Source organism: Pezoporus flaviventris, unplaced genomic scaffold (genome assembly GCF_033815535.1).
Source record: "Pezoporus flaviventris isolate CSIRO_AGI_PZ_B2104156 unplaced genomic scaffold, CSIRO_AGI_Pfla_v1 ptg000025l, whole genome shotgun sequence".
NCBI classification, from domain to species: domain Eukaryota; kingdom Metazoa; phylum Chordata; class Aves; order Psittaciformes; family Psittacidae; genus Pezoporus; species Pezoporus flaviventris.
This window is the reverse complement of record NW_026892573.1, coordinates 6,606,211-6,619,709: the sequence shown is the minus strand read 5'-3', so window position 1 is coordinate 6,619,709 and position 13,499 is coordinate 6,606,211. Positions and strand designations below refer to the sequence as shown.

Genomic DNA, 13,499 nt, shown 5'->3' with positions numbered 1-13,499 from the left:
ATTAACAGGCTCTCTTTAAATTTTTTATGTACTCACAGATGTATAGTAACTATACACAATTTTAATTGTCTCTGAAGTAGAAATCTCCTATTACTCTTGAATTTCATGTACTTCCACAATTTGTCTCACTCCAGACTATTCACTAAATACTTACAGAAATATCATGCTAATAAAAACTCACCAAAACCAACTCATTATTTTACTTTTTCAGTGCAAGATGTGAAACAATGGTACTTCCCAGAATATCCACTTAAACCAAGAATTCACTATAGGAGCAGGGATTTTAAAGAACTAATTTTCTAGGCTAAAGTAATTTGAAGGATGTTTCATGAAAGAGAACACCATCAATATAAAGTTGAAACAAAACGAAAATGGATTTTAAGTATTTGCTTTTTGCTACAGAAAACATCGCAAGGTGTTTATAAACAAACAAAAAAAATCCACAACAAAACTTAAGGTTTTACCCCAAAAATTCAAGTTTGCATATTTTAGCAATGTGGTAATTTTACTAAAGACGGAAGTAAGCTAAAATCCAGGAATAGCAAAAGAAACCCCACTAGAGTATCTGAGAAAATGTCTTTTTCTTGACATCTGTCTTCTGGGAAGTTATTATAGATTGCTCAAAAATCCACATGCTACTCTCAGAATCGAGTATCAGGCTGCACATAGCAAGTTTTTACCAACGTGTATGCTAAAAAATAAAAGGTGGATAGTCTAAAAATATACAAAACCTCTTCAGAACCAGACTGGTAACAGAAATCCGAAACAATGATATGTCCAAGAAAGAGACATCAGGAAACAGAGAAAACACTAAGAAAATTAAGTTTTGAGAAACGAACACACATAGATTACATCAAAACACTTATATCATGAAATAATCAGGTACGTAGGTTTGGCAAGGCAACATTAAATCACTACAGTGCATCTTTCCATTACGTTCTGTTTGGAGATAAAAGGAATAATTTCTACATTTAACCCAGCAGGAAAAGCATGCTAATAAACACGCTAATAGGTGTTTTAGCAATGTGACAACTGCTAAGCCAAATATTAATGAAGTTAATCTCGTATTTTTTCAATTTACAAAGGGCTAATTTCCTTTTAAAAACGGTCTCCCAGATAAAAACCTTGCAATCACAGAATTCCATACTGTACTGAACAAAATGGCTCTTATGAAAAAATAATCTGATCTGTTGATAAATCAGAAAGAGGCAGAATAATTTCATTCACTTACAGATGTGTATGTATACACACACTATATAGATATATAGAATTTACAGTAGATACATTTTGTATATATTTGTATACAATTTGTACCATATGTATATATTTTGTATTATAGTAGATACGTTTTGCCCTGACAGCAAAGAATATTCACTGAACAGCAGCCTGGTTTACATAACCAAATAGAATTTGGAAATAAAACAGCAATTTTTAAAAATTTCCTCTCTTCCTCCCCCCAGATGCAAGAAGAAACATCTAACTTACTACTGCTGGTGAAGGTACATGAATACTTGCTACAGACCGAGGACGAACATGATTTACTAAATGGCAGAGAACTACACCATCCATCAGAGCAGACCCCAGGTCTTCAGGCAAACAAATCTTTAGTCTTGTTTCAATGTTCTGCAAATGAAGAACACAAGCACACTTTAATACGGAAATGGATGAAGGGGAAAAAAGAAACAGAATATATATTCTCATCTTCTTATATGCTGTAGACACACAGCCAATTTGGGAGTTTTGGTTCACCGAGGACCATACTTCCTTTATATAACTAATTCTTTAAAAAAAAAACAACCTAACCTCCTCTACCATATGTTTGCCACTGAATTATGTAAATGTCTTTAAAACAATTAAAGATTTCAAACACTGCTTTCATAATATGCATTTATTTTTTACATACATATGAAAATATATAAGCACGCTATTAGCCATATGACCGCACTACATGTGGTTCCTTCCTTTCCCCAGTCCCTCAAGTCTTCTACTTATCCATCTCAAATTTTCTTTATCATTCAGCACTTTGAATCAGAACTATGCTGTGTTAAGCACTGTACAAGCAGAGAGTAAACAGCAATCTTTAACTACTAGCCTAAAAATTACTTTGGAAGCATTAGAGAGATCAGAAATGGAGGTAAGGTAAGGTAAAACATTCAGATTTAAACAAGAAATTTTGGGTAACTGTTAAGCAAAACTGAAGTCTCACTGAATAGAAATATTGCAAAATAAAATACTAAAAATATTCCAGGAAAAAAACCTATAATAAGATAGTTATATATGATGAGTTTCCTAAATTGTGCTCCAGTCTTCAACACTATACTTAGAGATAACTCTTAGTTTAACTTTCAGGAGATAATTACTTCTGTGACCTTAAAATAGATATTTCTTATTCCTAGTTGAACCTCCTTAATGTAGGTACTCTCTATTAATACATTACCTCAATCTATGCTGGGTGTTTTAGACAAAAATAGATTCTTCTCTTTAGAATCAAAGGAGAGTGTAGGCAGAAAGGCATTTCTGAAGGTAACCTGGTCTAACAAATTTGAATTGAGATCAGAGCCTTGGCTAGTTAAGTTCTTGGATATCTGCAAGGAAGGAGATCCTGCATCATCTCTAGGTAACCTTGCTCAGTGTTTCACCAACCTTATTGCAAAGAATTTCCTCCTTATAGCTACTTGTAACTTATTTCTCTGTAATTTCTGCCACAACATCTCACTCTTTGACTGTGCATCTTTGAAAAGCCTGACTTTATTTTCTCTATTACTACCTGGGAGGCAGCTGAGGACAATCATATGATACTCTAAACACTCTCTTTTCCACCCTAAAGAAATTTAGCTCTTCTGCCTCATACATATTTTGCTTGGTTGCCCTCATCATGAAGTAGCCTCTACCGAGCTCACTCTGGGGCTTCATTATATTTTCCCAGATTTTCTTTTACTAGACACCATAGTCAAGCACTCACATACATAGTCTCACAAGTGCCAAACAGGGGAGTGCATCATGTGCAGTAATATAATGGGTTTTTTCACCTTGGATTAATTTGTAGATTACAGAAATCATCCACACTACAGCAGCAGCCAATTTGTTCCACTTTTCATGTTAAAACCATTAAATGTTTATCCTTTAAGTGACAAAAAAAAAAAAAAATCAACTGGTATTTCTTGCTAGACTGCTGCTCAAGTGTAAGTGGCAAATCACTCTCAAGACAATAGGTATCTGAAGTGACTATGGATGTATACAAAATCAAATGGAGGAAAAATAATTATGTCTCTGAAGCAAAAAGTTGTATGAAGTGAAGTAATTTCTGTAAAAACACACCATTCTAAAGAAAAGGGGGAAATGTATGGAAGAAACCTCAATGTCCTCACAATATGAAGCTCAGCTGAAGAGGCTCTGCTGAAGGCAACTGTATTTTGTTTTCTAAATAAGGAACCCAAGTACTGTACTAGTCGTTCCTTCTTGTTTAATGCCACTTGGTTAAGGCTGCAGGTTCTGTACAGTCTCACTACATTTTAACATACTATGAAACATTTCAAAAGCAAAATATACTAACAGGTCAATAAGTATAAACTTAATAAGTGATATGTTCTGGGCTATATTCTTGTGCAGTACCTAGTAAGATGGTCTGGAGGTTACTTCACTCACTGTAGGACCCAGAATAAACTTTATTAATTCAAAAAAATCTCTGTCTAGCTTCTGTCACCAGTCCTTGACTTGTAGTCAAGCTTCTCATAAGAGACAAGAGAACTTTCATTTCAGGACACAGTGCTTCAGGGTGAGGGCAAAGGATAGTGCACGAAGCTGAAGATCAATAACAGATTAAATCAGTGTTACTCGTAATAGCTAATACTAATTCAGTGTAGAAAAATCTTATTAAGTCCCCATGATCATAGTGAATAACCTTGCTATACTTTTCACTGTTAGGATTAACTGAACTAATGCCCAAGGCAGTAACTTTGAGGACATTATTTTTAGGAACAGTTACTTGGGGACTTGCTACATACTTGTGGTAATTCTTTAAAGAAATGTAAAAAAGCTGCACTGATGCTGCTGACTAGAATAAGCTCAAAAGAACTACCTCCTAGTGCAGTTTATTACTGATGCTACCATTTTCCTCTCCATTACCAAGAAGTCTGTCTCATCTAATTCCTGCATGTCGTTCTGCGGAAGTAGTATTGTCTCATTTAACCTTTTTAATATTCTCGTACTTAGACAACTTTCCCAAAGAAAAATTAAATATACATTCCATTAACACAAATTAATTCTACCAACACTCATGTACCTCACGTAGCTGTTCCACAAGCTCTCTCTCTTCTCTCATCTGTTCCATTTTCCTTCGAATTGTAAATTGTGGATCTATTGATTCCAAATTTCTTTGTGGTCTTAAGAACACTGTGATTTAAAAAAAGACAGATTTAGTGTAAAAGCAAACACCTTGATTTATTAATTTCTAAATGAATCAAAATCCTTAGGCACTACCTCCAGCAAAAACTCAGGAGGACAGAAAAATATGATCTTGGATTACAATCATAAAAGGGTATTTTCTGGATATTGCTCTCAATGGCATTGTGTATCACCAATGGAGTGGAAAATTTTCCAACTAAATCCTAATCTTAATGAACAAGTTTTGTCAGAGGATTAAGCACTCACACTGTCCCTACAGATCCTGATCTGTACAAAACTTTGTATCTAACATGACAGGAACACTTCTTCTTCTACGTAGAGCCCTCTCCTACAAGATGCTGAATTGTGTAACAAGCATCTTCCTACAGAGGACAAACTGCTTACTAGATAAGTTTATATTAAAAAAATTAACCAAAAAAACAAACCACCCCCACCCACCAAATAAAAACTGATGTAGGCATGTTTAGCCGTTGAGTAAAACTACCTACATTAGAAAGTTTTATTGCAAATATAGCATTGCACAAACTCTTCACAGTACTGGTCCTCCTTCCCCTCTACTCTACCCTGGTGAGACCGCATCTGGAATACTGTGTCCAGTTCTGGGCCCCTCAGTTCAAGAAGGACAGGGAGCTGCTGGAGAGAGTCCAGTGCAGGGCAACGAAGATGATTAAGGGAGTGGAGCATCTCCCTTATGAGGAAAGACTGAGGGAGCTGGGTCTCTATAGTTTAGAGGAGACTGAGGGGTGACCTTATTAGTGTATATAAATATATAAAGAGGTAGTGTCATGAGGATGGAGCCAGGCTCTACTTCAGTGGCAAACAATGATAGGACAAGGGGTAATGGGTACAAACTGGAACGCAAGAGGTTCCACTTAAACTTGAGAAGAAACTTCTTCTCAGTGAGGGTGATGGAGCACTGGAACAGGCTGCCCAGGGAGGTTGTGGAGTCTCCTTCCCTGGAGACATTCAAAACCCGCCTGGACACATTCCTGTGTAACATTATGTAGGTGTTCCTGCTCTGGCAGGGGGATTGGACTAGATGATCTTTCAAGGTCCCTTCCAATCTCTAGCATACTGTGATACTGCCTCCCACCAATCTTGTGGACTGTATAACTTTGCCCATATATAGTTCCTTGAAATATTGACATGAAATCTCTGCACATATGCACCTCTATGTTTCCTTTTTATGTGATGACTTTTTTGAATGGTTCGGAAGAACAAGATCATGGACGCTCAGAATGCAACTGTCACCTGTTTGTCACTCAAATTACAGGCCAACCTGATTATTATGGAAAACGATACTACTTGAAAAAAGTGTTTTGCATTATTTACTTTCCCACCTCTCTCCTGAACGTGACATGAAACCCGAAGTACTAATTAGTGGGGTGTAAAGTACAAAGCCTAGAAACCTCTGTTTTTACATACAGGTACTGCTCAGTCTGGATTTTGTTAACTTAAGGCCATTAAAGAAAGAGAAGATAATTTATGGGTCAATACATAGCAGGGTAGAAGAGAGGAGCCTTTTGCTTTGTAAAAGGCACATCAGAAAACTGGAAGTGAATGAATTGCCAATAGAACCTACTAGAGGAGTAAAACCAGATTACTTACACTTAACTGTAAGAAAGTTACACATGGGTGTAATGACAGTAATTCTGATGTTCCAATAAAAACTGTGCCACATCAGTCATTTTATTTAGGTTGTAATTTGCGCTGAATTTTAAAAATCTGCCCTCAACAGATCTAACAAAATAAAACATTGAACCCTTGGTAGAAGGATTTTTCATCTATATTCTGACAAAAAGTAAACTATTAATGAAGTCCCCAGATCAGTTCAGGGTCAATATACAAAACTGTACCCTCTGATATTTAGAGCAAAGTTTCTGCACGAGAAATACTTTGAAATCTCAGACAAGGCTAGTTACTAGGAATCTCACCCAGCTGTACGCAGGCAGGTTAAGTAACAGAATTAATAATCTTAACTAATTATTGAGCCAAAGGTACAGACAGACACTACCTATGGCAGTTCAGCCAACAGGCACTACTTCTTTACCTTATTTACTGAAAAAGAGCTCAAGGCAACAAACTCCTTACATATTCTTAGGCTACTCAACTGAGGCTACACAGGGCTAGTACATGGACCCTCAGACTGGCCTATACACATAGATACTGTTAATGTTGCTGCTTCCTGGTACAGTCTTGGCTTCTGCAAACCCACCTCTCTTCTATGCAGTGTTTAGGAATAGCTCAAGGAATAGAACAGGCAACAGACATTCCCCAAAGGCAGCTTAAATGCAGCTATCCTGTTCTGGAACATAAAAGGTATGCTTAGGTATAGATTTGAATCACACTGGGCCAATTAGCCTCAGTGCCAGAGAAGGGTCGCTGTTCCATTTTACTTCCTACCACAGGAAGATACACCTTGGGTAACAAACAGCCTCAGGGAACAAACTCTAAACAGAAAGGCAACAGGCCTGATTAAAAGCGGTCTTCTGTTGTAAAAGTGCACTAGAATTTGCATTTTGCTTAAGGTTTGCACGACATGAAGACATCTACCCCCCAAGTGCACAAGCACACACTAGCCTGTACTGCTTGTTTCATTTAGAAAAGTAAAACAGTAACAAATCCAGATAAACATAAATCAAATTGTACACTGATAGAAGAACCTCTAGCCTACCGTGTTAGAATATTCATCAGCAAAATGTCAAGTTAACTTCATACCATCATGAACTAAATTCAGTTTTTCAACTTACTATTATCACAATTCTTATATTCCATACTCATTTCCTTTATGGAGCTGATTCCTCATATATGCTGTCTTTTATGGTTTTATAATCAAAAATACTGTGGCAATAACGAGTACTGTTAACTAATGAACTGAACTAAGAATATGGGTAGTCTAAACTAAATGTTGGCATTTATCATTCAAGACTTGTGGGTTTGGTTTCTGTCTGATGCTTTTGACAGTTTCACAGCCTTCAAATACCTAAACACTCTTCTAATTTAGGGCAACTGGAAGAGCAATGGTCCTATATAAAAAAACCCCACATCTACCTATCAAATATTTATAAACAGTTTTATTGTCTAGGTTGTTTCTTCCATCTAACAATTCATATGCATAATTTATATGCAGTATAAGACCCTCATAGCACAAACAGAGCCAATTTTGCATACTGGCGCCATGATCCAATGGTAATTAAATAATTAAAACAATCATATGCCCTGGACAAAAACAAATCAAAAGGATAAGTAACAAAGTCCACTAATACATGTGGCCTTCACTATGCAGATTTCTGTTGGACAGAAATCACTATTTTTGCTTAGCTGATTGCTTCAACTTCGTTTCTTCATGAAGCTAGTTTCTTCAATAAGTTAGTTAAGCAGGTGCTTAACTAATTCAGTTAGTTAAGCACCTGCATCAATAACTGCAGATAGGAGCATGACCAGCAGGTCGAAGGAGGTGATCCTGCCCCTCTACTCTGCTCTCATGAGACCTCACTTGGAGTATTGTGTGCAGTTCTGGTGTCCTCAACATAAAAAGGACATGGAACTGTTGGAACAAGTCCAGAGGAGGGCCACGAGGATGATCAGGGGACTGGAGCACCTCCTGTATGAAGACAGGCTGAGAAAGTTGGGGCTGTTCAGCCTGGAGAAGAGAAGGCTGCATGGAGACCTCATAGCAGCCTTCCAGTATCTGAAGGGGGCCTATAAGGATGCTGAGGAGGGACTCTTCATTAGGGACTGTAGTGACAGGAGAAGGCGTAACGGGTTCAAACTTTAACAGGGGAAGTTTAGATTGGATGTAAGGAAGTTCTTTACTGTAAGGGTGGTGAGGCACTGGAATGGGTTGCCCAAGGAAGCTGTGAATGTTCCATCCCTAGCGGTTTTCAAGGCCAGGTTGGACAGAGCCTTGGGTGGCGTGGTTTAATGTGACGTGTCCCTGCCCATGGCAGGAGGGGTGGAACTAGACAATCTTAAGGTCCTTTCCAATCCTAACTATTCTACAATTCTACATTTCATCAACAGACAGTCTCTATAATTAAAATAATTAAAACACACGCAGAAAAACAGTAGCAAACATATCTGCTGTTTGAGTACAACTTTTATAAATCCCTGAAAGTAAAGCAAGTAAGTAAACCTATACTGGAAATACTTCTTGGATATAAGGGGAAAAGCCATTTGGCTGCACTTGAAAGCAGTGACATTCTTCACTCATTTACTTTCGATATCACAAATTTTACGGTAAATTAATGTGCATCCTCTGAGGTATGTAGTCTTACAGATGTCCCCTCAAGAGTAGTGTCCTTCATCCTTGGCCACATTGGGCATTTGCCGTATATTCACGTTTCCAAAACCCACAAAATTAAATAAATTACATATGGAACACCTACCATTGTCACTGTCTCCTTCAGATGGGATACTGTAGCTATAGTTGTCCCATGTTTGTGCCTGTGTAAGTGTGTTGAAGGAGATAGGAGGAAGACTGAGGGATGGGTCTGCTGGAGGGGAGCGATAGCCAGTCCAACCATGGACTGGAGTGGGGATAAAAGGGGGCAGCAGTATTTCATATGGCATTAGGATTGTATGGTAATGACGAAGATGTAATTCAAAGGTGATTAATATAAAATGTATCATTTTTGAGAAAAGAATGAAAGATGGTGCAGAACAAAAAGAACGAAAAGTTACATGTTAGTACTTGCAAATCATACATTCTATGTGCAGTTGAGGCTGTTAAGCTTAGCAAGATCATTGTAACCATAGCACTTCACACAACTTGTTTACAACCAAGTGTTAAGAAAATGTACCCATAGGTTTTACAGTATAGCCTGACAAAAACCTCGACTCTGTGATTCAGAAGCAAAATGTAACAGCTGGATATATTTATTGTGAATTTTCAGCAATTGTGAAGTTTCAGCAATAAAAAGTTCAGAGAATAAGAATTTTGATATTTTTTTGTAACTATGTGGGAAGAACACTTTTTCCCCCAAAGGAAAAATAACATATCCATATGAAAATATTATTACATTGCAACTTTCTAGCTGATTTTGATAAGTAACATCTACAATAGCCCTTGGATTCTCATTCTGTTGAAATATGTTCTGTAAGTACATGTATTACAGACGTTTTACTTTTGTTACAATTCACTTGATAGTACATGCAGGACTATTATTTCTTCTTGCTGACTCCTGCAGCAGTAAGTCCAAACCTACCAGAGCCCAGCACCCTAGGAAATTTCTGGCAGTCCACAACTTTTACAGACTTTCAGGGACAAGAACACATATACAATACCTCCAAAGGGTGATTCTGAGTTTACACCACAAGCCTTGGCAAACCTGCACTGTCGACAGTCTTAACACACACAAATTCAGTAATGATGCAACTGGGCTCCCAAAAGCATGCAAAACTGCACATTTTCACAGAAGCTGCAACAGAGTCTGGAGACTATTTATCAGACAACTGTAAGTGCATGTCATGCCTACAGCTCATGATGGCCCACCAGCTCATCACAGAGCTAAACCTGTACAGCAATACACTTCTTATTCTCCACCCATTCTGCCTTCTCCCCTTCGAGTCATGGCAACAGCTCTTATTTATTCCTCAAATCCTTTAGTGGCCATTTTTATTCTTTCCTCACCACACCTACTCGACAGTCCTGTCTCCTGTCATGACTGTGGCAAGGATGTCTAAGTTTTTTTCAAACCTCCATTCTACAGGTGTTTCAGAACTGGACACTGACCTCCTCCCTTGCTTCAGTTTTCAAAGCTTCCCACTGGTTTCCTATTTTCTGACACAATTTAGTATCTCCTCCTCTGCCCTTCACAATGATGTCACTCCTTAACAAACTTTTCCTATATTTCACAACATTTCTTACCAATTCTGCCACAAAAATTATGAACTCTCTCACTTCTTGTTTTCCTATATACATTTCAATGTTTTAGCTACTGAATACTACACACAAGCAACATTCATTCTCCTTAAATGAAACTGCAGATCATGAACTACTCCTACTCTAAATGCTAAACCATAACCCTAAATCAATTTAAAATTATGGTGAAAATCAGCAGCTAAAACAATTTAATATTAGAAGAAAGTTTAAGGTAAAGTTTCAGTAAGCACAGAAAGTCCCTATCTTATACCATTCCAAATTAATAATCATAAAGAACTTAATCACACAGACTTTCTCCTTCCCACAATTCCGCAATCTGTATTAATATGATTATAATTCATATAGTGTCATATAAAACTTCACCTTAAGCTTTTCGTCACATTCAGCCGTTCAAGAGCTCACTCTCTTTAGCCATGTCTTTTTTCAAACCCAGTGTACTCCAGGCTATTGGGACACCAGATTAGCTGAACCTGAGAGTCAGCACAACTGAACCTCTAAGGAGACACAACACTGGGTAAGAGAATACAGATTTATGGCAAATGATAAAACAGTCTTTAATTATGGTGGCAGCTAGGATTCTCATTATTTTCCAAAACACATGGATAATGCAGTTAGGGAAGAAAACAAATGGAAGTAATAAATATCCAGAGATTAGAAAAACTCAAAAGTTAGCACTCAAAAGGGGAAAAAATACTGTCAAGTTCTAATGATCTCTGTGTATTCCAGCCAACTTGAAAGACAGTCAAGCAAGCACATCCACTGACACTAACATTATGCTTAAAATCCTCTACAAATTACCAAAAATGAAGACACTGGATTCACAAACAAGATTATGCTAAGTAAACATACTTAGTTTTCACTACTTAGTTTTCACAAACAAGTTTTCACTTCACAGTAGAAACTACTTCTTGATTTTGAGTTTCGTCAATGATGCTTCTAGCCTCTGAAGGTATAACTTTTTATTTTGTCTGTGTTGCTGCTACCTTGTGTTACCTTGTTATACTTAGGTGTTAGCAAAAATAATTTTAGTACTACCTTTAGAGTAATTCTAGGGTGGGAGCAGGAGAGGAAACAACACGCAGCTTCAACACTCCTTTGTTACAGTGACCTCAAAATGCCCAGCCCAAAGGCAAAAAAATATTCCTGAGTACTGAAAGATTTATTAGTAAGTGGTCAGGCTTGCAGATCTGACACATTAAAGAGACCATGGCAAGAATTTTTGCAACACTCAAGTTTCAAGAATTAGCAACATTATAAACATTGTAATCAATTAACAAATCAAGCACAGAGAGTTTACATTTCTTAACTATTTTGAGTGATTCCTTTTCAGACAGAAAAAGCACTTCCCAAGGGCAAAATTATAGTTCTACAAGACCTTATTTTTTAATTATTCATTCTTTTCAACAGTATTTTTTTTAGGTTTTCAAAATTAATGTGACTTTGAGACGCCAAACTCTATTAAGGTATTTAAAATACAGGAGCAAATAGTCTGAGAAAAATAAGAAACCCTGTCTTTTTTTCTATTCCATATAAACATCTGACCCTCAGAAAGAATCTCTCAAGAAGTCAAAACACATTCATTACCTTTCAAAACATTTCCTTTGGGTACCAAGTTAGCCATCAAATACGAATTTTCCTGATGTTTTGCCTAGCTTTAATATGCAAGAAAAGGATCTTCAGTCCTAAGCACATATCAGTATGTACTAACACAGTATGTACTAAAACACAGATGTTTAAGTCACTGTGGTTTATCCTCTGGAAGCACTTCCATTTCTGTGTGTACTTCAAAAACCTGGAATCCTTACCAGTCTAGAACAGTTTACTTTCACCTTTCCAAGAGACATAAATCATTATGAAATGATGGGGGAAGAAGGGAGTGATGTCAAATGGAAAGCAATATTCATTTAAAATAGAGGAAAACAAACACAGTGAAAGGTATGGTTGCATGTATTTTCATTGAAAATTTGCCACTACTTTTTCCGCAGAGCATGTTGTTCACATTTTAGTTACAACGATGTTCTTCTAATCTTGCACTCTGATTTAAAAGATCTATAGAATAAAGTAGTTCAAATGTAAGACCTAATGAAGTTTTGATGATGTTAATGAAGTTAATGAAGAATGCATTTTAAGGTTTCCCTTAAGACCACAAAAGCTTAAATGAAAACCGCTACTGAAATAAACTACAAACTTAGCTGAAAAACTTTCACAGATCACCAAATTGCTGGACCTCTAGACTAGATCAGCTCTAGGGCAATAAAGCAGTATATAATTAACATGTACAAATTCAGACAGTGATATGGCTCAAACTCACACAAAACACACAACATTTTAAAGGAAATACAGTGAAGAAACTAGAGACAAGGCAAACTAACCAACTTTAATGGGAAAAACATGCAAGACTCACAAAGATGCCAGTATTTTCAGTCATGTGCTACTTTTATTTGTAAATTATTCTTAGGTGTTAGAAAAAATGATTTTAGTACTACTTTTAGAGTAATTCTAGGGTGGGAGCAGGACAGGAAACAATATGCAGCTTCACGACTCCTTTACAAACTTTCATTTTGTTACATTGTGATACACAGATAATATACCATCTTTTTATCTTATGCTGGACCTAAATTTTTGCTGTTGCCAAAATCCCCTGTCTTACTAGTGTATAAATTTAAGGTAACATGACTGAAATTGGATGCAATGAAGTGAAAGACTGTGCAGTAATGGTTCTAGCTTGGTGACTGTGTAGTGTATGATATGGAAAGGAAAATAAATTCCGATTATCAAGTTTTTTGCAACCTGTAGCTGTGACCAGAAGACACTATAGCATTGGCATACTCTAAAAAACCTCAAATATATGAATGTGAATTGGTACAATGCAGAAAATTAACAGATTATAACCAACTGACTTTGGTATTCAACGACTCAATATACAGCTGCAATATAGACAGGGGAAGAACTGTAGGAGCTGCACACATCTGGTCTTCCATTATGTGACTTGGAAGATTTGTTGCAAAGGACTGCAACCATTGCAACCCAAAAGATTCACTAGGCTATTTTGCCCTGACCTGTTGTAGACATTAAGTATAGGACATCTCAGTGCACCGATATACTAAGATTTGAGAGTGCGCATTAAAACAACGCTTGAGCAAGAAGTCACATTCTTGCTTTCTCTCCCACAGTACTGCTTCAAGTCCCTGGATACAGATTTCACCAGCAG

At 37.0% G+C, this 13,499-nt stretch overlaps 1 protein-coding gene across 9 annotated transcripts in view; it reads right to left on the bottom strand.

Moving 5' to 3' along the window:
* The window catches only part of LRCH1 (leucine rich repeats and calponin homology domain containing 1), a 122,212-nt gene that overhangs the window by 19,423 nt on the left and 89,290 nt on the right, over nt 1-13,499 (bottom strand). For 6 of the 9 annotated variants that reach the window (XR_009744114.1, XR_009744116.1, XR_009744117.1 and 3 more), the window contains 3 exons: nt 8,793-8,900; nt 4,283-4,392; nt 1,486-1,623 (listed from right to left, as the gene is read on the bottom strand). Coding sequence is in view for 3 of the 9 variants with exons in the window: in XM_061457345.1 (XP_061313329.1) it covers nt 1,486-1,623; nt 4,283-4,392; nt 8,793-8,900 (356 nt within the window). In the remaining 6 variants the exon portion in view is untranslated. The remainder of the gene's footprint in view (nt 1-1,485; nt 1,624-4,282; nt 4,393-8,792; nt 8,901-13,499) is intronic. The other 3 variants (XR_009744118.1, XM_061457347.1, XR_009744115.1) reach the window with 2 other exon arrangements.